Source organism: Dasypus novemcinctus, chromosome 24 (assembly GCF_030445035.2).
Source record: "Dasypus novemcinctus isolate mDasNov1 chromosome 24, mDasNov1.1.hap2, whole genome shotgun sequence".
NCBI classification, from domain to species: domain Eukaryota; kingdom Metazoa; phylum Chordata; class Mammalia; order Cingulata; family Dasypodidae; genus Dasypus; species Dasypus novemcinctus.
In genome coordinates this window covers 49,648,506-49,672,358 of record NC_080696.1, presented here as the reverse complement: position 1 = coordinate 49,672,358, position 23,853 = coordinate 49,648,506, and the positions used below count along the sequence as shown (strand labels likewise).

The window sequence follows — 23,853 nt, the reverse complement described above, 5'->3', positions numbered from 1 at the left end:
TTTCTATCTTTTTTATTTTAGTCGTTTAGTAAGCAGGAAGTGGTATCTCATTGTGTTTTTTACTTGTGTCTCCCTAATAAATAATGATGTTGAATGCTTTTTCAATGCTTATTGGCTATTTGTATGTCTTCTTTGGAGAAATGTCTATTCAAATCCTTAGTCAATTTCTTAATTGGGTTGTCTGGGTTTTGTTGTTTGTTGTTTATTTTCAGTTGTAAGAGCTCTTTGCGTATTCTGGATATAAGTCCTTTATCACATCTTTTCCACATTATTTTAAAAATGAAACTTTATATCACTATCTAAAGGGGAAAAAAAAACAGTTACCTCTGTCATAACTCAAAGGTAATTGTAAAAATAAATACAATTCACTAATTCAATCAACAAATACCTAATGATCATCTGTGTCCTGGGCTCCTTGCTCGGGGTACAGCCACAAACAAGACAGGTGAGTCTCCTACGTCCACGGGGTTCCTGTGTAATTAGCTGGGGCAAAGGCGAAAACCAAACAAAGGAAACAAAAATGTCACAGAGAGGGACCTGTTCTGCAGAGAGCTAGAGGAGGGGGCACAGAGTGTCTGGGAGCTTCTTTATGACTAGACAGTCAGGAAAGGCCTCTCCCAGCAGGTGACCCACGAGTGGAGAGCCAAGGGGTGAGAAGATACTAAGCCTGCAGAGATCAAGGGGGGCAGAATTCTGGCAGAGAGAGTAAGATGGACCTGAGCGAGTAAGCGTAGGGTGTTCAAGGAAAAGAAGAGGGGCAGCGTGGTGGGAGTAGAGCAGGCAAGGAGGAGAGTGATAATGGAGGGAGCAGAAAAAACAGACAGCACCCGGTCAAGTGAGGCCTGGTAAAACAGAATGGACAGTCTGGGTGTTGTTATAAGCACAAGGGAATGCCCCCTAAGAGCTTTAAGCAGTGGAGTGACACGATCTGATTAACGTTTTTTGTTTGTTTCTTTGTTTTAGAAGGTACTGGGGATTGATCCCGGGACCTCATACATGTGAAGCTACACCTGCTCCCTGATTCATGTTTTTAAAAGACCCTCCAGCTTCCATGTGGCAGACAGATTGCAGGGGGGCAAGGGCTGGCACAGCATGACCAGGGCAGAGGCTACTGCATCGTGCAGGTGAAAGATGATGATGGCTCCCACCAGGGTGAGAGGAAATGGAGAGAAGTGGCTATTTTGGACCATGTTTTGCAGGCAGAATTGACAGGTATGGCTGATGGATTGGACGTGGAAGACAAGGAAGAAAGAGGAATGAAGGAGCACTCCTAGATGTCTGGCTCGGGCCACTGGGCAGATGGATGGTTATTCCACCTATGGAACAAGGCAGGCAGGAGAAGGTACAGAGTGGGGGGGTAGCTTGAGACTCCATTTGGGACTTTTACGTTAGAGATACCGTCGGACATCCAAGGAGATGGGTCAAGAAGGCAATGGAAAGTTATGAGTCTGGAGCGCATGCATTTGGAAGTCACTGAAAGGTGTGTGAAACCATGGGGCTGGACAGAGTCCAAGGCAAGAAGGGGCCCGAAGCAGAGGCCAACACCACACCAATGTTTAAAGGGCCAGCCCCAAAGGAAAAGCCAGAAAGGGAGGCGGGGGAGGGCAGCCAGCGAAGCCGGATGGCAAACAAGAAAGTGTGGGGATGAGGAGCCAAGAGGGGAAGATGTTTTTAGAAGGAAATGGTTGGAGATCAAGTCTTCAAACACAGCAGTCTTGTTGAGTTCTAACTAGATTCAGTTGTCTGCTGACAGCTCTGAGTCCAAGCCTGATCTCCCTATGGCCAGAGGTGTGAAAACAAACCAGCCCCAAACTGAGATTTTCTCCTTGGCCTTGAAAGAGAACTGGAAAGGCCCCAAGATAACTCCAGAATATTTAGTAAGATTATCATGTCGTATGTCATGGCATATTTTGAGAACCACTTCTACAGGCAGAGGGGAGTCATCGAAGGCTGTGGAAGAGGCATGTGACAAGGTCAAATTAATGGGGCAGGGAGAATGGACTGGAGAGGAGAGACAGGGCAGAACAAACAGGGATGAGGCTGCTGTAGTGGTCCAGGTGAGAGACGGGGAGGTCTGGACTGAAGCGGACGAGGCAGAGGGTCTTCAAGGTGCCACCCTGATCCCCCAGCCTCAGGGCCAGATGCCTGCTTTTCTGCTCATCCCAAATCCCACCTCTTCCCACTGCTCTCTCTGACACTCCATATCCCCATCCATTCCCACTCTGCCCCACCTGACATACAAAATGCTAGAATTTATTAAGTGCTTACCATGTGCCAGGCACTATTCTAACCACTTTACAAGGGAGTAAGTGTGGCTCAGTGGTTGAGTGCCTGCTTCCCATGTACGAGGTCCCAGGTTCAATCCCCAATACCCATTCAATCCTTATACCTCTCCCATTTACAGATAAGAAAACTGGTGCACAGAGAGGTTTAGCCATTTGCCCAAGGTTGCATAATAAGTGAACAGTGGAGCTGGGATTCTAACTCAGGGACTCTGGCTTGAGTACATATTAGTGTTGGAGGAAATGGAGTCCAACCTCTAGACCAGCAAGGAAGCCCTTCTTCCTTGAGCCATTCCTTGCATACCTCCAGTGACAGGTATTTCACTACCTCTCAGATCAGTCTGTTTCATTGGTCAAGTTGATTCATAAATCCCTTGTTTCTCATACCTGCAATCTGTCTTCCTGTAGCTTCTCCCCATCGGTAAGGCAAGAGAGGCCTGAGAAGTGGCAAAGAGGCCTAAAGGGAAAAACGAGGTCTCCAAAGAAAAGCAGAGCTGGGTTAGTAGCTGTGTGGCTTTGAGCAAGCCATTCACCTTTCTGGCATCCATTTCCCCATTGACAGGCCTGGCTGATGATAGAACCTGCCAGGGCATTGTAAAGACTACGAGGCAGACCAAGGAACCGAGAGTCTACAACTGCAAGCAGGAAATGCCCATCTGTCAGCCATGTGGAATCGAAGCCCCCTCTCAATTAAGAGGTGGAGTGGACATCACCACCCCAGAGTCCTCAGATTGGGGAATAAAATACGGACTAGAGTGGACTTACTGGTATTCTACTATAGACTTATTGTGATTCTAGCAATGCGAGAAATTATATCATTGATGTAGAGACAGTAGCCACTGGAGTTGCTGAAGGCAGAGAGAGGGAAAAAGAGGTGTAATATGGGAGCATTTTCAGGACATGGAGTTGTCCTGAATGATATTGCAGGGACAGATGCAGGACATTATATATCCTGCCATAACCCACTGAATGGACTGGGAGAGAATGCAAACTACAACATAAACTATAATCCATGCTGTGTAGCAGTGCTCCAAAATGTGTTCATCAATTGCAATGAATGTACCACATTAATGAAAGAAGTTGTTGATGTGGGAAGTGGGGGGTATGGGGAGTGGGGCATATGGGAATACCCTGTATTTTTTTAATGTAAAGTTTCGTGTGATCTATGTATCTTTTAAAAAGAAATAAAAAATATATTAAAAAGAAAAAAGACTATGTAGCAGGCACTTAGCCCACTGCCAGGCGCACAGCAAGCTCTTAGTAAGCAGCAGCTGCTGGGATGATGATGGCATCTGCTCTGTACACAGTGCCCTCCTTCCCCAGGACCCCTCGCCCCTCTCCCTCATCACTTGGGGCCCTCAGCTCCAGACTCCGCTCCAGTTTGCCCCGGCGACCTGCCCGTGGGGCTCAGGCAAGCCCAGCTGCACCTGTTCCCCGCCTAATCAGGATGCCAGGGTCCTCCCGCCGCCCCCTGCCGGGGCTGGAGGCCTCTTCCTCAATCAGCTGTGCTCTCAAGGCCTCTCCGCTGATTGCCCCTGTGTTCCCTGTGTTCCCTGCCAGGCCTGAGTCCCCAGAAGATGCCCAGACCCACCCACCTCCCGGGTCTGGCTCGACCCAGGCCTCCCCCTGGGTGCAGCCCGGGCCTGCCTGCCCTGCCCAGCTGGCTCCGTCCCTCTGTCCCACCAGCCTGTGTCTGCCCTGCAGGCCTCTGCATGGGCTGTCACGGATGGGGCGAGAACACACAAAGCCCCCCAGGGAGCCTGTGGCTGTGCATGCACACACGCAATCAAGAAACAGGCACACCATGTTAATCCCAGGAAAACAGACACTGCGTGCATACACATGCCCCCCTGAAAAGGAATATCAACACCCATGAGCTGGAGGCAACTCTCTCCCACACGATCTTTCAAAGGACATCCACGCTAACCAGGAAAACACACACGCACACACTTTTGGAAACGAAAATCCACAAATCGGTACCACCCAGCAGCACACACAGTCCAGCCCGGGCTGCAGCTGCCCCACTACCCCCCTCTGCCCCCAGCTCCACTGCTTAAATCCTCGGGCGGGTCGGTTAATGCCCCAGGCCCTGGGCCTGAGCGAGCTCAGATAAGGAGGCAGATCTCCTTTCCAGAGTCCCCCTGTCCGCCCTCCCCCTGCACACGTTCTCAGAACACGGCGCCCCCTGCCGCCCGAGGCCCCCACCCAGGCAGCCGCCTCCGTAGGTGCCGCCAGTCTGGCTGCCCGGCCTTTACCGTCCCCCAACGCCACTGGGCCCCTTCCTGGGAAGAAAAACAGGGGAGGGGTCTGATGGCCAGACCAGGGCGGGCGGGGCAGGCCTGCACTGCCCAGGGACCCCAGCCGAGCCTCGACGCAGAGACCTCTGGGTGTCCCGGGGCCGGCCTTGCTCAGGAGGCCGGATGATCGCGTTCCAGCCGGTGGGCTCAGGGTGGAGGGGGATCCCCAAGAGCTGGCTGAGGTGCGGGGCAGACAGGAAGGCTGCAGCCCCCTGGGCTTGTCGAGCGCACTGCTGAGGCTTCAGCTCAGGGCCGATCCCCGATCCAGTGGCCTAAAGGCCGTCATCATGCGCTGTCTTCGGGGGCAGTGGGGAGGGTCCAGGACACCTGCCGTCCCGTCCCGGCACCCTCCCTCGCCGTGCCCCAGGACCGGCGTCTACTTGGCACACTCCAGCCCTGTAGTCCAGGTCATCCAAATCCTGAACTACTTCTACACCCCTTGGGAAACAGCCACTGCCCTTGAGCTCCCCGAATAGCCCCAACACACTGGTCCTTTCCCTGGCCCTCCCCTCCTTCCCAGAAACGAAAGAGCTGGCACCCGGCACAGCAGCGGGCCCCAGGTCTTTCCCATGGGTTCCTGGCCGTGCTTACAGGTCGGTAATTAAAGACTTGCAAACTCCCCCAGGACCTGGGGACTCTGTCCCTCCTCCCTCTCATCCTGGACCCGCCTCGCCATCCTCCCCCTGGTACAGCCGCCCGCCCCCCCCCCAGGTCTGTGCCCAGCCCCTCTCTCTGGTCTGGGAGTGATGGGTGACTCGGGACCCCAGCACAACCTGGAGGGTCTTGCATCCAGGCCTCCAAACAGGAGCCGGGCCGGGCAGGGGCTTCCAGGAGACATGGAGGGAACACTGCCCTCCCCCAAAGGCCTCAGAGAGAGGATGCCGGGACTGTCCCCTCCCTGGGTTACAGCCAAGGGGGCGTGGCAACAGCCCCGCAGCCTGCGCCCCGGCTTCCTCTGCGACTCCCACCATCAGCCCCCCCACCGGTCCCTCCATCATCTGTACAGATTTATTTCACGATAATTTCATTTCATCCCTGACTCCAGAAAGATGGATTAGCCATCGAGGTGACCGGGGACTCAGTGTTGGGCTCATAAATTCGCTGCCCCTCTGTGAAGCTCCCTCGAAGTCCCCCACACCGAGGGGGTGAGTGTGACAGGGCCACCATCCATCTTTCCCTGCCACCTTTCCTGGGGGGTCTGAGAAGCCTGCGCAGAGGGGAATTCCCCTGTCCTAGAACTGCGGGGAGGGGGCACACGTTCCACCTTTGTTACAAGGAGGCTGTTTGTCACCCGGCTGGCAGCACCGACCCACCCTCCCCAGCCCCTCCCCAGCCCCCAGCCCCGAGGGAAGGCTGTCACCTACTGGATGAGCACCTGAGCCGGCTGGCGCAAGAGGGGCTTTCAAGAACAGGGCGGCTGCCCCCTCCTCTCTCCTCTCTTTGGTCAGCAGGAGGCACTACGCTGGGGCCAGAAGCGCGAGGCCTGTCGGCAGTTAGCTGCTTTCAGGAGAGGTACACACACATTCACACGCCCACGAGCGAGCGTGCAAACACAGGCGCATAGTAGCACACCCACTCTAACACCTGCTAAAGAAGTGATCACAAACGCAAGAGCAGAATCAAAGCCATGTAGGAGAAAGGAACAGGGAATTTGGAATCGAGAGCCCCAAGTTGGATACTGGCTCCGCTGTGTGGCCTTGGGCCACTTATTCAACCTCTCTGAGCCTCACCTCGCGCAGCTGGAAGGATAAGTATACCCCTTCAGAGGGTTGATGTCAGGATCAAGTGTAAAAAGCACCTGGCATTTTGTGTAATCGATGTATCTTCTAAAAATTAAAATTAAAAAGCACCTGGCACATAAACGGAAGCTGCAACCATGATTATGATGTCATCCTCACCCACCACTTCCCCCAGCCTCACACACATGCACACACACACACACTAGCACACTCACATGCCTCCACCTCTGACTTCCAGAATGGTGCAGCCCAGAGTCCCCTGCGCCACGTGGCCTTTTTGCCAAGGACGTGAATTCCGGCCTCTTCTCGCCCCACCCCCACCCTCCCAGGACCCCAGGGACCTCCCCGCTCCAGGTCACCTCCGTCATCCCACTCCCACGGCCCCCTCTCCCTGACGCTCATGCTCCCGGATGTCAGGAAACCAGGGTCCTGGGCGAGACGATAACTAGGGGTTATTCCGGTTAGGTTGGAGGAGAGGACAGACCTGAGTGGGGACAGATGCCAGAAACAATGCAAAGTGGGAGCAGGCCACCCCAACCAAGGTTTCAGGTCTCAACAGCTCTTCTCCTGCCTGGAGGGTTTTAAAAACGATACTGATGCCTGGACTGCCACCAGCTTCGCCCCAGGCCCAAGGAAACTGTATTTGCCTGGGGAGAGGCCGGGGAGAATCTCGGGGGTGGGGGACCTAAGCTCTGTGGCTGGACAGAACCGAGCCCCAGTTCTTCTGCGCTCCAGCTGTGTGACCTTGGAGGAACCGCTTCCCCTCTCTGCGCCTCAGTGGTCCTCATCTGCAGTCACGAGCATGCCAGCCCACTGGGCTTGGGGAGTGGTTGGGGGCACCAGTATCCAACGCAGGGCCTGGCCCTCGGTAGTGCTTAGAGGTCGAGGGGCATCGTGCCAGGGGCCAGCTGAGTCCCTTCGGCCCCAGGTGGGACAAGGTTTCTCGCTCTCCCCTCCCCATTCATTCCCTCCCGCACCACAACTGCTGAGCCCTCCTGCCTCTCTTAGCCCCCCACCTGCCCCAAGCATCTCATTGCCGCCCCCCATTAACCCTTTCCTGGGCTTCAGGGTGAGACCGGGCAGGGAGCCGCCAACGAGGGTCCGTGTCTCCTCCCGCTCCCCAGCTCTCCAGATCGGCGGGGAGGTGTGAGTGAGACGCAGCTCTGGCCGGGATTTGATCCCATCACTCCTTCTCTAATTAGTATTCCAAGGAGAGCCAGCACCACAGGCCCCAGGATTTGTTTGCCAGCCGGCCAGTTCCCCGTCTCCCCAGTTCAGAGTGAGTAATTCTGTCCCTCCCAGGCCCACTCACAGGAGTGAATAATTAGTTACATTCAATTAGGTCTCTCGCTGCTCCTGTGGCTCCCGCCTGCCTCACTTGGGGGGCAGGCACAGTAATGAGTCTGGCTTGTCTGCCGCGGGGGAGCGAGTGTAAAACACCCTGAGCCCCCCACTCCCACTCCTCCCCTGGGAGTGGGGAGCTGGGAAGGGTCGGAAGAGGGGGCAAGAAGTAAGCTAGGACAAGCTGAGGGGGAGGGAGCTGGGGTCAAGACTGGAGAGGAGGGACGAGTGAAAGATATGGGGGGGGAAATGGGAGATGGGAGAGGAGGGATGGAGAAACAGTGGAAAAGGGGGCGCCCAGGGAAGCAGCAGGAGGCAGGTGATTCAAGAGGAAGAGGAGGCCTCCTAAAAGTCCATCATCAAGGGCGCCCTTCCAGCGAAATCCCAGGCAGCAGTTAAAAAGCACATTGTACATCTATATTTATTGGCAAGGAGAGAGGCCTGCCGTGCCCTGCTAAGGAAAGAAAGCTGCTTACAAAATAGGTGTATATAATAATAGCCCAAGATTAAAAAAATATGCTTGGCACAAGAAGCCAGTCTGGAGGGACACAGACCTTGTGTTTGGCAGGTGGGCGAGGAGGCCTACAGGGGGTCTTCTTTTCCTGCTTACTGCTTCGGGACAGGGACAGTGCAAGGCACAAGCATTGCTTTTTTTTTTTTTGTCTTTATTTTTTTTATGTTACATTCAAAAAATATGAGGTCCCCATATACAGCCCCCTCCTCCGCCCATAACAACAACCTCCTCCATCATCATGAGACATTCATTGCTTTTGATGAATACATCTCTGAGCACCACTGCACCTCATGGTCAATGGTCCACACCACAGCCCACACTCTCCCATGTTCCATCCAGTGGGCCATGGGAGGACATACAATGTCTGCTAGCTGCCCCTGCAGCACCACCCAGGACAACTCCAACCCCCAAAAAATGCCCCCACATCACATCTCTTCCTCCCACTGCCTACCCCCAGCAACCACCATGGCTACTTTCTCCACACCAATGCCACATTTTCTTCGATTACTAATCACAATAGTTCATGAATAGACTATCAGTAAGTCCACTCTATTCCATACTCTATTCCTCCATCCTGTGGACCCTAGAATGGCCATGTCCACTCCACATCTATATCAAGAGGGGGCTTAGATTGCACATGGATGCTGGATGCAATCCTCCAGCTTTCAGTTGTAGGCACTCTTGGCTCCCTGGTGTGGTGGTTATTAAGCATTACTTTTATAGTTAGCAAAAACCCTCATACTTGTTCAAAAGAGAGCAAGGGTGAGATGGGAGAGCTGGAAGATGGGGACGAGAGGTGGGTGGTGAGGGAGCAAGGCAGAAAGCAGGGCGTGGTGGTAGGGGCAGGCACAGCAGCTAGGAGGCTAGGAGGGGCATCCTGGGCGGGGGGGGGGAGGGGGTCAGGGCAGGACCTGCCCATCAGCAGAGAGAGAGAGAGGGAGGGAGGGGGCAGGAACAGAGGAGCACCTCCCCCTGCCACCACACACCCCCACGGCCCCATCTCTCTGGGGCCCCATGGTGGTGTCCAGTGGGGCCAAAGCTGCCCACTGACCTAGCCGAGCCCCTCACATCCCTGTCTCCCAGATCCAGGATCAGGGTGTGCCTTTTTTTTTTTTTTTTTACCAATTCAAACTGCATCTGAACCCCCAACCCCCACCCCCACAGGTGGTCATTTTCTGTGCTAAAATCACTCTGAGGGGGAAGAAATCCTTGGGGGCAGAGTCTCTAATAACTTCTGCGGCCCGAGGAATCAACAGCAAGGTGACCAGGCAAAGGGGAGGGTCGTGTGTGCACGCCAGGGCGAGGGGCTGCAGGCGGTCGTGAGACCCTCTAGCGCGTCTACCCTCCACGCAGCCCCAGTGCTAAGGCAGATCCAGTCCTAGAGGTTCAAAGCCATGGAGCCCAGGCACCCAGCGCTGCCCGGTCCCAGGGGAGCACCCGCAAGGCTCTCTCCATGCCCCTTGGCTGGGTGCTGGGTGCTGAGGAGGACGTCTAGGGTAGGGCAGCAGCTTCAGGCTGCAGAAACCCCAGGAGATTTGGGTTCCACGTGAAACCTGCCCCTGATACACTAGCTCTGGCCCCTCTCAGGGCCTCAGTTTCCCCATCTATAAAACAAGAGGGTCAGACATGACGAAGCTCATCATCTCTTTTAATTCCAACCCCGTACAACATGCTTTCTTGGGCTTTCACAGAATTTTTTTATTTGGGGAATTGGGTAGCGTTTAAACATAGGGAGAATGTTCAGTGAAGGAGGAAGGAATGGAGAGGAGACCTGGGGAACGGAGGGAGTTGCGGAGTAGAGGCCGCAGGAGGTTCTGGCCCACCAGGTCGGGGGTGGGATCTCGTCTCCAAAGGAAGGGCAGGTGTGGCGTGAGAATCACCGGAAGCAACTTCAGGCAGGTCTTCCAAGCAGCCGCCGGGGCCTTTGGACGTTACCTTGGCGCCACCTCCTGGCTGATGCATGCCTCACACCCACCCCCTCCACCGCACAAGCCGGGGCAGACCCTACAGCAAGTTTGTCCTCTTCACAATTTTTTGAACAGGCAGGACCCTTAGAACTCATTGGGCTCCAGCCCTTCATCACACATCTGGAGAAAGCAAAGCCACGAACTAGCAAGTATCTTCTCCAAGGTCATGCAGAAAGTTCCTTCCTGGCAGGGCTCCAATTAGAACCCCGAACCTGCTATAGCTGCCAAGAATAGCAACTCCTCCCCTTTATCAGGGATGCTAAGAAAGAGAAAACTGCACCTGCTCGAGCCTGAATTCTGACGAAGCTCCAGGGGGCTTTCCCCAGAAGCAGATTGTGAGGCAGGGAATGAATGCAGGTAGTTTATTTGGGAATTGAACCCAGGAAGCACTAATTGGGGAGTGGGAAAGTGAGATGGGAAGGAAAGGGACAGAAGCCAATGCAGGGGGCCTTACAGGTAAGATACCACTGAGGGCCCCTGGGGCTCAGCACCCCACCCCCAGGGACCTTCAAGATAGTATAGGGCACACTTCACATTTGTCCCTCTCAAGGGCATGGAAGTCAGGGTATTTAGCCCCAAGTACTTATTCCAAGCTGGTTGAGAGCCACTTTGGGGTAATAACTCCCCCAGGTACGTCTTACCTTCACACCAATGCCAACTATATTTTCAAGACCACTGAAAGCAAGCTCTCATCCAGTGGTCATCAGAGGCCGGCTGCTTACATAGAAGCATGAACGCCAAAGGCAGTGGCTCTCGAGGGGTGACCCCCGAACCAGCAGCAGCATCACCCTGGGAACTTGTGAGAAAGGCAAATTCTTGACCTTCACCCAGACCCACTGAATCAAGTATGAGAATATCTGATCTAAGAGATTCCAAGGAGGGACCGGTAGCCCCTGCTTCAGGCACTGTCTCCATCTGTCAGATGTGGAGACTGAGCGGCCAGGAGGGGAAAATGGCCCACCCAAGGTTGCAGCTAACAGGTGGCAGAGGTGGGTCTTTGGTCTCCAAGCACAGGAGGGAGTAGCTCTAGCATTTGGGCTCCGGGTAGGGAACGAGGGTGAGCTCCCCAAACCCCCCGTTCTTCCCCACCACCGCTGCCCTCTGCTTACATCCAAATGGTCCTTGACACTCTTCTGGGCAGACTGCCAAGCCAGGTGACCCTCTTGGCTGCCAGCTGCCCCAACTCCCATCCTACAGCCAGCAGGGCACTTTGGGGAAATTCAAAGCAGCTTCTTGTCAGGAAATGGTTGACAGCCCCTGTGTTAAACCCAGCCTGGCCACCTCCTCACCGCAAATCTTTGTGCCAGGGCTTTGCATGGACCAAAGATTGTTCCGCCTCCTTGTGCCCTCCTAGTCCTCCAACCTTCCTCCCCTCCCCTCTGCTCCCACTCCATCTGCTGCTCCTCCTGGCTTGGCTCCCCCTCAGTTGGCACAGCAGGAAAAGAGAACAGGACCGTTTATTTTTATCCTGTGATGCTGCTGGGGGAAGGGGGCACCATCTGACCAAGAAGCAGCAGCTCCTGTTGCAGTTGGGAGGTCACCCGGAGGTGTGAGGCCCAGAATCTCCCCAAGAAGGAGCGCCAGGTAAAGGTTTCAGAGAGCAGACGGGATGGGAGAAGCAGCAGCACAGGACCAAGAGAAAGAAAGTGCTGTGTGATCTTAGGCAAGTCACTTCAGCTCTCTGGGTCTCCTTAAAAGAAGGTGGGGTGAAGTGGACTTGGCCCAATGGATAGGGCGTCCGCCTACCACATGCGAGGTCCGCGGTTCAAACCCCGGGCCTCCTTGACCCATGTGCAGCTGGCCCATGCGCAGTGCTGATGCGCGCAAGGAGCCCCACGCGCAAGGAGTGCGCCCATAAGGAGAGCGGCCCAGCGCAAAAGAAAGTGCAGCCTGCCCAGGAATGGTGCCGCACACACGAAGAGCTGACACAGCAAGATGACGCAACAAAAATAAATACAGATTCCCGGTGCTGCTGATAAGGATAGAAGCGGTCACAGAAAAACACACAGCAAATGGACACAGAGAGCAGGCAACTGGGGGCGGGAAGGGGAGAGAAATAAATCTTTAAAAAGAAAAAGAAGGTGGGATGGAGGCCCTGTCTTCCTTGGGGGGCGGGGGGGGGGAACGACAGGCTGCTTTTGTGTGCATGAGTCAGATGAAGATGCTTTGCAAGTATGTGCCAAATGTGAGGGCACCTGGAAACCACCAAGAAGGAGAAGCAGCCTTGGGACATTCTTATTTATCTACAGAAAGTGCCCTAATTCTGTGGGCCGGAGAGTAAGTCACTCAGTTCATGTCACCTGGCACGTCCACCCCCAGCTTTCTTTTTACTTGTTTGATGACTTTTTAATTACATAAGCACTATGTGAATCCAGTCTCCTTTTGAAGAAAACAAAAGAAAGCACTAGGGGACAGCCAAGTCAAACTTTAACCAACCCCCTCTCCCCCAGACCTTCTTCCATTACCGCTCTTGGAGGTGTGGATTCTCCATGGATCCTTCCAGAGAATACATACATGTATAATACATATTCTATTTATGCACATATCCAGAGACAAGACAACATGTTGATTTTGAATATGTGCTTTTTAAAAAAACACTCCATCCTATCGCTCTGTAACCTGCTTTCTCGCCCCGCGCCCCCCCGCCCCCCGCCAGCAGTGTCTTTGAGGTCCTGTTGTACAAATATATTACAGTTTTATTTAACCAGTACCCTGTTGATGTTAGGTGGTTTCCAGTTTTTCACCATCACAAACAACGCTGCAACGGGCATTCGTGAGTATGTCCCCCGGGGCACATGGAAAGCTCCACGGTGCGTCGGGATGAGCTGCAGGCCGGTGGGTTGGATGGAGATCGCTATATTGGCCCCCAGAGTTGTGCCTCCGTCTCAAAGAGGAAGCTGGGAGGTGGGATGGGCTCCAGGACTGGGGGGTGTGCAGTTCTCCAAGCTGAACCGTTTCTGGGCCAGGAACTGGGGCTCCTGTCTGGAACCTCGGGGGTGCAGCTGGGGGAGAGGGCTGCCCAGCCCCCTGCCCTCAGGCGGCCACAGCAGCTCCAGGCTCTCTGGCCAGGTGCCCCCAGGCACCACCTGCCTCACTCTCTCTCCTGCACCGAGATGCGGCTGTCTTTGCCGTCCTCCTGGGTGACCAGCTGGCATCCGTGCAAGGTCTCCTGCACCGGAGCGACCGGGTTGGGAAAGTCCTCCATAAACACCGTCTCCTCGGGCTGGGGGAGCGGAGGTGTGAGATTCCCCCAGGCGCAGGGGCAGCCTGGCCTCTGAGGAGCCCTGCCCCTCCCCAAGCCCCTTCCCCTTTCCCAGAGGGTCAGTGCTGATTCCTTGGGTGCTTCCTGCCCCCTGCTGGCCACACACAAGGTGACAAGAAGCTTCCAGAGCAGGAGGAGCCCGCCAGCCCGGGGAGCTGCCCCTCTAAGCCCCCAGGTCCCAAAGGCATGTGTCCCCACGGGTCTCCTGCCGGGAAAGGCATGAGGAACGGCACAGGCTTTGCCGGTGGGGCCTGGAGCAGCTCTGTGGGAGGTGGGCTGTGAAGATGACAAAGGCTGGCCCAGAGGGGTGGGTGGGAGGGCCAGGGTGAGGGCCAAATCTGCTGCCACCCCCAGGGACAGACAGAATCCATTTCCAGGTAGCAACGAGTCCGTCTTTCTTTCCAGCTTGCCAAAACCCTGCCTCCACTCCCCAGGGCGACCTACCTTATTCTCTGGCTTCTTGACCCCCTTTCCTAGAAAGAAAAAGCAGGATGAAGCACTGGGAAGGCCAGATCGGGAAGCAGGTGGCCGGCTCTGGCCCTCCTCCTCCTCCCCCCTCCCCACCTGGGGACTCACTAATCGAGGCAGATGCAAGGACAAAGAGGACGGCAAACAGGATCCCCACCGCGATGGGGATTGCCACCAGGGCTCTCCTCCGGGGCGGTATCGGTGGCGAACCTGGAGAAATTGAGGCCTCAGCAGTCGCTCCCCACCCCCGGGCCCTAAGCGGCTGTCCCCTGCAGAACTCTAGCATCCTCCAGTGTCTGGACTCAGCTCCATCAGGGGTTCCAAACAGATGGCCCTCGGTGGAATTGGCCAGCAGGTGTCTTTAATGTGACTGGCACCTTTTTTTTTTTTAAGTTTTTCAAAATATTTGCCACCATTTTAAAATTAGGAAAGTCCATATAGAAATCTGGATATCTGGTTTCTCTTAAAATCTTAGAAGATCTGGCCCCAAGGGGGCCACACTTTCCACCACTCCCTACTGTCTGCCAACTGCACTGTTGCTTTTGTTATAGAAGAAAGCATGGGCAAAGGAAGTATTTCTATTCTTAGTGGGAAAATGAAAGTCAAATCAAGAGGCAGGGCTGGGACTAGGGTGAGGCTACTGGGGCACGTGCCTTGGGCACAACGTTTAGCACCACCAAAGCACTCAGGAATCAGGAGAAATCATATTTTAATGCAGTATTTTTTCTTTCACATAGCATGTTTTTAAGTTATTGTTATTTTTTAAATTAGAGACGTGGTGAGTTTAATGCAGTATTTTAAAAAATCAAATCAAACTACAGCCTGCAAGCCAGCTGTCTGTTTTTTAAATAAAGTTTTACCGGAACCAATACCAGGATTGGGGTGGAGCAAAAGAAGCAGGATCCTGCAAGTACAACATTTCTTTTTTAAAGGTCTGATATTTTCTTCGTCATCGATTTGTTTTGCATTAATTTTGGTTTCTTAAGCTATTGTATTAAAACATTTATTTTGATTACTGTGTTTACTGGCCCCCTCTTAAATACTGTGCCTGAGGGAGGTGCTAGTATCATCCCATTTTACAGATGAAGCAGCTGAGGCTCAGGGAGGGGGGGAGACTTCCCCCGTCTCCAACAGGCAAGTGGCAGAGCTGGGACGCCATCATCCCAAACTGCCTCTCCTCCCTTCACCTCCCCCCCTGTCCCCACCCAGTGTTCCTCTGTGCCTCGGTCTCCCTCCTGCAGTGTCCCACCTTCCTTGCCTACCGCGAGGACCCATTCTCCAGGACTCACCACAGAGGACATCAGTCTTGTTCGTCCCCTCCTGCAGCTCCACTTGGTCTTTAGTCTCGCAGCTGTGCACAAAGACGCACATGCGCACGCACACACAGAAAGAGACGTTAAGTTTTCCCAACCATTGATTTCCAGCTCCAGAGCGAGACAAACGATCAGCACGTCTGGGTTCACTGAGCACGTATTACGTGCAACCTCATATGCAGGCTATTACAGATGAAACAGAGCTAACACACAGACTCTGTTCTTAGGGGATTCACGAGTGGAGAGCTAAGATTATTGCACAAGAAATCCTGAAGGAGTCATAATAGAGTCTACAATGAGAGTCAAGCTTTGTGACCTAGCCTAAAGGGAGATAAGAACTGCTCAGAGAAGAGGAGACAGAATCCATGGTGGCTGGAGAGAAAATGGGTACAACCTCGGCACTACCAACGTTCAGGGCCAGTTACCTCTCCATTGTCCTGTGCATTGTGGGATGTTTAGCAACATCTCTGGTCTCTACCCGGTAAATTCCAGTAATACCCCTCTCCCCAGCTGTGACAATTAAAATGTCTCCAGACATTGCCAAATGTCCCATGGGGAACAAAATTGCCCCCAGTGGAGAACTACGGGTAGAAGGGTATGCAGGAAAGACTCCCCTGAGGAGGGAAGATCCAAGCGGGCCCTGCAGGAGGTCAAGTTCAGAGCAGCAGTGCCTTCTGGCTGAGAGGAACAACGTGGCATGAGGGAGATCTGGGGGGTGGCCATGCGGGACTGTGTAGGGAACTAAGGACACCTGGGTCTTTAGAACCAGGTCATTGAGGAGCAGACATGGAGGTTTCAGCTGGACTCGGCTGGCGCGTCTTACCAGCATCCAACCAGATGACTTAAGGGAGAGGAATATTTTTCAGGATGCCACTGGCCAGAGAATTCAGAGGTGGAGAAATTGCAGGAAGAGCAGCCAGCCAGGAGGCCGATGCAGGAGCGTGGATGTGAGATGACAAATGCCTGGGCCAGAGCCGTCCCAGGAGGATGGGGGAGCAAGGGACAAAGACGGACATCACAGAGGGAAAACCACCCCAAGTGGGCGAGAGAAGGAAGTTTCCGAGAGGGCACATGGGTTAGTCCTAAATGAAGAGAGTACTTTACACAGTGAGACAAAGGGCGTTCCATTTCCCAGACAAGGACACAAGGGCTCAGAAAAACGAGGGCATCTGCCTGGAGCCACATACTTCCTAAGCTGCCGCCAGATCGTAGCCCCGTCCTCTGCTTCTACTAAGCTGCAGGCACCTCCAGAGGTATCTGGTTGTTCATCCAACATCCACCAGTATGCACTTACTGATCACCTGCTGTGTACTAGGCACTGTTATAGGCATACAGGATGCAGCCATGAAAAAAAAAAAACAAGGAAAGGCCCACTCTTGACCCTTATGGAGTTTGCAAACTACTGGGCACAGGCAAGCAGTAAACGAGTAATAAGGTGTACCGGGCATGCTGCTATTTATGTAAAAAATAATAGGAGGAACAATCTATTTGTGCTTGTTTGCACATAGAAGCCCTGGAAGGACATACGAGGAATTGGTCCTGGGGTTGCCTCCAGGGAGGGGAACTGGGCGGCTGAGGGATGGGGTAAGAAGGAGACTTCCTGTGACACTTAGGCCCTTTGTGCTCTCTGACCCACGTGCCTACTTTGCCTATTTTTTAAAATTAAATATAAAAAGTTAATGGAAGGGGCAGTGTTTAAAGGTATGCCAGGCAGAGGAGTTTGAAGCAAGGGTTACAGTAACGGAAAGCAGGTCCGCGGAGACGGATGGCAGGGAACGAAGCCGGAAAGCTGCATGCCAAGCTGAGGAGTTTGCGTTTCATTCAGAAGGGCCGTGAGGCATTTGAAACAGGGGAGTGTCGTGATCTGAAATGAATCTCAGAAAGTTCACTTTGGCAACAGGACAGAAAGCTGGCTGAAGGGGAGAGACGAGAGGCAGGGAGGTTGGTGACGAGCCTGAGGCGTCACCCAGACCTCGGGGATGGGGCCCAGACTGAAATGGTGCCGGTGGAGATAGCGAGAAGGAGACGGTTCCCGAGAGACCTTGCAGGTTGGTGGATGGGCCTGGGACTGATCTGGAGGTAGGAGAGGGGGGCCAGTGGGGCCTTTCAGAGGGGAGGGGAGCGGGCCTTGAGTCCATTTGGGACCCCCAGAGCCTGCAGGCTGCGGTGGAGGTTGACCTCCTGCAGGGCCCGCTGACACTCAGTGGTCAGGCATGAGAGACCAGGACTCGGGAGACAAACCTAGACATGAGACGTTAATGGGAAGCCATCGGAAGGTGCAGCCATGGCCATGGCCTTGGATGAGATGGCCCAGGGAGGGCGGGCCCAGTGATTAGAGAGCACAGCCTGGAACTAAGTTCTAAAAAAGCAGTTGAGGAGCAGGAGGGATGGAGACTGAGGAGCGGAAGGAAGGGTGCAAGGAAAACAAAGAGAGGTGTCATGGTACCCCAAGAAAAGGCAGTTTCACAAAGGTGGTCCACAACAGTGTCCCATTTCCATTCAGAGAGAGCAGGCAAGAAAATGCAGGGACGTGTCCACTTGGCCTGCTAGGAGGTGAACGGAGATGCTCGAGCGAGTGTGAACACGAGGGAGCAGAGGTTAGAGGACGGAGGACTGGAGAGACTGGAAGGAGGCCCTAGGCCTGTCTGGGGCAGGGAGCAGAAGGGGATACGTCTTTTTACCTTGTCCAAGGCTGACACTTTTCAAAAGCAGAGGACACGCTGGAGAAGAAGCCGACTGGGCAGGGTTCGCAGATGGTATCAGAAACACCTGTCGCTGGGAGTGGGCAGGGACATTAATTATACGTGGCCCACACACCTGGCACTCAAGGGAGCAAGTGGGCAGGGCGGGGCAGGAAGAGCTTCCTGCTCTTCCCCCGGCTGCTGCAGCCCCCAGGTGGGTGGACATCCACGGCAGGGGACGGAATGGAAGGGGGTTCCATTTCCTGCCCTCTCCACTGGAGAAACCCACAGAGGCTGGAGTCCCCATCCCCTGTGCCCCCCTGAGGCTTAGTGCCCCCCGCCCAGCCCCTTGCCTTTGGTCCTGGGCTCCTCTCTCCTGCCTCCAGAGCTGACCCCCAGACAGGCCACTCACCAGTGTGTTTGACCCCAAAGCCGGGGGGGCACGAGCTGTGAAAGGCGCAGCTCTCGCAGGCGTTGCTGGCACAGTGCTGGCCCTCTTTGCATGCGCAGGTGGTGTCTGTTTTGGTGGTCCCCTCCCTCTGGACCCTGAGCCCTAGGGCTGAGCAGAGGTGGGCAGGAAGGGTGGGTACCTCTGGCTGAGCCGTGCTCAGAGCCCCACTCCTCCCTCACCTGCTCTTTTTTTCTGAGACCCTATTCCAAGTAGGAATAGTAACCAACGTTATTTAACAACCAGGTCAACCCAGACTCCAACCAATCAGAACCAACCCTGGCTATTAAAAAGCAAAAAAAACCTGGTCAGGAATGAGCTGGAAAATCAGCCCTGCTCCCAAGGGTCCCTCCCCCAGCAACCCACGCACTGGGGTCACAGTATTTGTGTTGGTGACAGCGACTCTCTCTATTCCAGGTGTCCAGGAATTCGCCAGCACCGCAAAATTGGCATTCTGTCTGGGTGACCTCAGTGCAGTCGTTCACCAGTTTCTCTCCTGGAAAACATCAGGAAATGAGGCTGTTCCTGCCCAGTACACTGAGTCAGACACATCACAAATGATCAGGCCAGGCCTTGTGCCAGGGTGCTCAAAGAAGAACGCCCCAGACCCTTCCAGGGTTCATCACCTGGGGGGAGCCCAAAGACACAGGAACCCTAGCCCTACGCAGGCGGAGGTCTACCTGGTAGAGGGAGCCCAGAACATTCCGACAGCGGAGCAGGGATGGAAGGTCCCAGGGGGCTGGTGTGCAGTTGACACATAGGTGAGCGTCCACCAGCAAACCCAGGGGGGTCCACCACGGGGCTAGAAGGCTGGCATCTCACCTGGTGGGCACAATTTACAGCACTGACTGTTTATTAGGTACTGATCGTCTCTGCATGCAGTGGGTGGTTCTGGGTGGACCTAAAAACAGAATGTGGAATTGGAAGGAATCTTAAAATCTCTGACATCACCTCCTCGCAGGAACGTAAAAGTCAGCCGGGACACAGGGCGCGAGGGAAGTGTGTTTTTAACTAAACTGCCAACTGATCAGATTATAAAAGCACCCAGGGAATCATTCTGGTACGTGGCACAGAGACTGCACGGGAACCTTGCCATGGTCTCTGAATTAAACAGCTCTTCTTTTAGGCTCCGTTCTCAAGGACCTGAAAGGCTCTGCGGGCCCCAACCACCGCCCCGCCAGCCCCCTGGCTGGGTGACTTCAGTGCCCCCGTCTTGGGTGGGGTTATATTTAGCACCTGACCGCTTCCTCCAATTCTTCTCCTCCTCCCCCGCCCCTCTCCAAACCACATGGTGCTTTCTCCCTCCAACTCCTCCTCCTGAAATCATCTGGCCCTCCCTCCTGCAATGCGAGGCTTGTGGGGCTGGAAAGCACAAAATTCAGCTCTTCATTTTACAGATGATGAGACTGAAGATCCAGGAGGGTGGGTCACTTGCCCAGGGTCACACAGAGACAGAGTCCAAGTGAGAATCAGACCTCAGTGCTCCCCGTCTCCATCACCTTGAGTCTCACCCGCATCATTTTTACTACATGCTATTAATTACTTCTTGTTAGCTTAAGTACATTTATTTTCAAAGTAAACCTTATACCATTGCTGTGAGAGAAGGACCAGTATCACTTCTCATAAATAAAAAGTAACCCTAAAAATAAATTCAACAGAAACAAAACAATGTCATTAAATCCCAGCTGGTTGCTTTGTATGCTAAAGGCCTTCTACCCCTGGCCTGCTCTTGCTTTTTGTTTAAAAAAGAGGCTTAGCAAGCTTTTGAGAGGCGTTAACTATATTCCAACTCCAGAGATGCCTTCCCTGAAAAACTGAGAAAGATTTAAAAAGAACTGCAGGGGAAGCAGATGTGGCTCAGGTGACTGAGCTCCTGCCTACCACATGGGAGGTGCCTGGTTCAGATCCCAGTGCCTCCTAAGAAGACAACAAGCTGGCGCAACAGGCAGGTGTCGCAAGATGACACAAGAGACACAAGAAGAAAAAACATAAGAGACACAACGAAGCAGGGAGCAGAGGTTCCCAGTTCCTCCTAAAGAAGACACCAAGTTGATGCGATGGGCAGGTGCAGCGAGCTGATACAACAAGATGATGCAACAAGAGACACAGGGAGGAAAAACATAATGAGACACAATAAAGCAGGGAGTGGAGGTGGCTCAAGCAATTAGGTACCTCCCTCCCACATCAGAAGTCCCGGATTCGGCTCCCAGTGCCTCCTAAAGAGACAAGGAAGTCGAACAGACACAGCAAATGCAAACAAGGAGGTGGAGAGAAATAAATAAATAAAAATAAATCTTAAAAAAAAAAAAACCCTGCAGAGTGAGTCTCTGTTGTTCAGTTCCATATCCACGTGCTCTCTAAATCATCCCGCAATTTGGGAACGGCCAGTGAAAAGAGCACACAGGCTTGAGTCAGACAACTTGAAGCTCCAACCTTGACTTGGCAACACTTACTAGTTAGTTTGCTTCTCTTAGCCTCACTTTTCCCAGCTCTGAAATGGAACTGATATTATACCTGCGCTGCAGGTTAGGTTTGTGAAGATGAAAAAATATATATGGATATGGCCTGGCACAGTGTCTAGAACTTAGTAGGTGCTCATTAAATGGCAGCTTTTAATGGCCATGCATATGTGAGTATCTGCTTGAAAGCCTAGCACCCTGGCTGCCTGGCTGGCTGTCCAGGATCTTGCCTGATTGGTGGCTCCCAGGCAACCTGGGTATCTGAGCAAATTACTTACAAAAGTGCATCCTACCCCAAATGGGGAAGGAAATAGAAAAGGCTGTGCATCCTGTGAGTGTTCCCCCCTTAACCCTTTTGGACCTTTTCAGCACACTCCCAGAACAATGAACGTCCTTGATGCCCCAAGAACATGAGAAATACAGGTCCTCCTAGTCCGCCGTCCCCCCCCAGCTCTGGTCCTTCTGTCACAAAGGAGCTCCACGGCAGGAGACTCTTGCCATCAGAGAGGCAGGCTCTGGAATCAGCCACATGTAGACTCATATCCAAATTCTACCGCTGCCCAACTGTGAGATCTTTGCAAGATACCTCCCCTGCCCTGAGCCTCAACCTCCTCATCTGTACAATGGAACAGTCCGGAGGAATCGGAAGGAGAATCCACATAAGGCATCTGGCTCGGAGCCCGACGCACGGGGTGCCTCAATAAATAGCCCCTGCTGTTGTCCTGGCAATGGCCCGGCCTCTTCCTGGAGCCCACCCGGGCTCTGGGGGGCAGACTCTGCTCTTGAGAAGCCCAGACCACCCTTCACCCCACCTCCCAGCCTCTTCCCCCCTCCTCCTCCTCCTCACTCCAGCTCCTCCTCCTCCTGCCTCCTTTCTCCCTAAGAGCCATTACTTAGAGTGAAAACGAAAGCTCTGGGACCACAGCAGCTTCCCCATCGACTTTCTCCCCTGGCTGCCAGAGGTCACTCCTGCCCAGGCCTCCTGCCAGAATCTACAGCCCCTGGAAGCAGGGGGGAGGCCAGAGGGGCTGAGACCAGAGGGCCAGGTATTGGGGGATTCCTGGCCTCCAGAATGAGGAACTACCAAAATACACTTTGACAAAAAATGAGTCAAGTGCGGGGCTCTGAAAATCCCGGAGATACGCTTGGCTGGGTCTGAGCCCTTTCTGGTGTCTGGAGAAACCCCGGCTGGTCCCCCTAACCTTTCTTGGGGCCTCTAGGTGGACTTGAATTCAGGAGGCAGGGGCACGGCCCTGGGTATTCTTCTTACATTGGGTCACTCGGCATTTGGGAGAGGAGTGTTAGAAGCCCCTTACCTTCTCCAAGAAGTAGCCTGGGCTCTGCACCCAGCCCTTGTTCCCACCAGATGCCCTGGAAGCCGGCAGCCGCAGCTGGCGAGCGGGTGATAACGGCTCGCAGAGGCGGGCATCTGTGCACGCCGGGAGAGGGGCGGGGAAGGGCCAGACCAACCCCTTCCCTTGGCCGGCCTTTCCCCACCCTCCGGGGTCCCTAGCCCCGTCGCGGTGCCACCAGCCTCTGGGGCAAGCCCAGACTCCAGCCTTCTGATCAGGAATAGACTCGAGGTTTCCCCGACCCCCCACCCTCCCCACGCCGTCCTCGGTGGGCTACCTGGGACCCCAGCCCGGCAGGAGACACGGGCAGCGCACCCCATTCGGGCAGCCTCACTCCTCCTCTCCCCCGCATCAGCCAGGACGATCCCTTCCCCGCGGCCCTGCTCCTCTTTCCTTCCCGCTCCCCACTCTCAAGTCCCGCGCCCCCCGGTCGGGTCGGGGCGGGAACTGGACTCACGGCGCTGAGCAGGCATCCCAGGAGGAGGCACCGCAGGGACCGTCGAACCATGGCGGGGAGAGCGCGCGGCGCGGGCAGCGGAGGGCGCCGGGGCGGGGCGCCTAGTAACCCCGGGGCGCCCGGCCCCGCCCGGCACAGGCGCGGCCTTCGGGGACCAATCGCGGCCGGGAGGGCGGCGCCCCGCGTCCCCGCCGGCAGGACTTCCCAGGACGCTCCCGGGCGTCTAATTCCGCCTGGAGTTTAGGGACGCGCCTGGGGGCGGAAGGGGGCGGGCAGCCCGAGAGAACCTCCCTCCTTCCTCCCTGGGCCCCACGGAGCGCCCGCAGAGAAGGGCCCGGGGCGCCCCGCCTCCCGGGCGGCGGCGGGAGGGGACAGCGCCCCCGGGACCCGCAGGTTCTCCCCTCCGCCTGCGGGAATCCCGGCAGAACCGAAAGCGTGCCCGTCGGGCAGGCCTGAAGAAGTTCCCCCGCTGCCCAGAACGGGAAGGCCGCGTGGCGCGGAGGCGGGCCGGACAGGCGTTTCAGGGAAAAGCGCTTCCCACGTCAGAGCTTCTCCCTCTTTCGAGGGAAAGTCCCTCGCGTGGGAGCAGCGTCTCGGCCTAATCCATCCGTCCATGAGTTCCCACCCGGATTCCATTCCATCCCAGCTCCTATCCCCTCCTGGAGGCGCGTGCTTCTGGGCGCTTACTCGGAATGGACCCGCCTTGGGGGAGATCACAGGCCCCCTCTGAGAAGCGAATGAAGCTCGACGGCCATCTCCTTGGGCAGAAACGCACATTTGTGGCTACATGTCCTGATCCATCCTCCAAGCCGTCCCTGACCCGGTGTGAACAGTCCTTGCTCTGGAACACAGAACGCTGGAGTTCTGATCCAGGCCCTGCCTGTGACGGGCTGGGTGCCCTTGAGCCTCAGTTTCCCCACCAGTGAAACCGGAGGAGCCTGAACTAGACAGTGGTGGGGATGATGACCGTCCAAGCTCTGAAGTTCTGTGCCAGGCCAAAGACCAGACCAGGGAGGGTGGGCTGGGATGAGCGCTAAGCCAGTCCTTGGCCTTCTGCTGCAAGGGGCACAATCTGCAGCCCTGGGTCCGCCTCTGGAGCCCACCCCTTCTGTGACATCACCCTTGCCACTTCGGCCTGCAAAGGCTCATCAGCTTTCGATTGGGCCTTCCCAACAGCCTCTCTCATTCGATCATATGAGTACTCGCTGAGCACCTGTGGTGAGCCACAGCACACCCCCTCCTTCTCAGTTCTCTGATCCGGTCACTTCCCTGT

General features: G+C 54.8%; 1 protein-coding gene across 4 annotated transcripts; it reads right to left on the bottom strand.

Moving 5' to 3' along the window:
- Nucleotides 1-9,804: 9,804 nt before the first annotated feature.
- CD40 (CD40 molecule) lies at nt 9,805-22,911 on the bottom strand. 4 transcript variants are annotated; one of them, XM_058287157.2, is made up of 9 exons: nt 22,581-22,805; nt 18,993-19,134; nt 18,683-18,808; nt 18,277-18,423; nt 17,865-17,958; nt 15,160-15,221; nt 13,979-14,080; nt 13,847-13,875; nt 9,805-13,363 (listed from the first exon to the last, which is right to left on the bottom strand). In XM_058287157.2, the coding sequence occupies exons 1-9, from the start codon at nt 22,629-22,631 to the stop codon at nt 13,232-13,234; spliced, it is 885 nt and encodes a 294-aa protein (XP_058143140.1). In that variant the 5' UTR covers nt 22,632-22,805; the 3' UTR covers nt 9,805-13,231. The 4 variants fall into 4 exon arrangements, with proteins under 4 accessions (XP_058143140.1, XP_058143141.1, XP_058143143.1 ...); XM_058287158.2 differs by lacking the exon at nt 18,993-19,134 and adding an exon at nt 19,135-19,213 and having other exon boundaries at nt 22,581-22,781; XM_058287160.2 differs by lacking the exon at nt 18,993-19,134 and having other exon boundaries at nt 22,581-22,911.
- Between the last annotated feature and the right edge of the window lie 942 nt (nt 22,912-23,853).

Bases quoted from the DNA above. Each gene is read 5' to 3' on its own strand.
- CD40 (XM_058287157.2), bottom strand. From the start codon at position 22,631: ATGGTTCGACGGTCCCTGCGGTGCCTCCTCCTGGGATGCCTGCTCAGC. The intron at 17,959-18,276 runs GTGAGTGGCCTG...GCCCACTCCCAG, and splicing joins CTTTGGGGTCAAACACACTG to CGACAGGTGTTTCTGATACC. The intron at 13,876-13,978 runs GTGAGTCCCCAG...TTTTCTTTCTAG, and splicing joins CCTTGCATCTGCCTCGATTA to GAAAGGGGGTCAAGAAGCCA.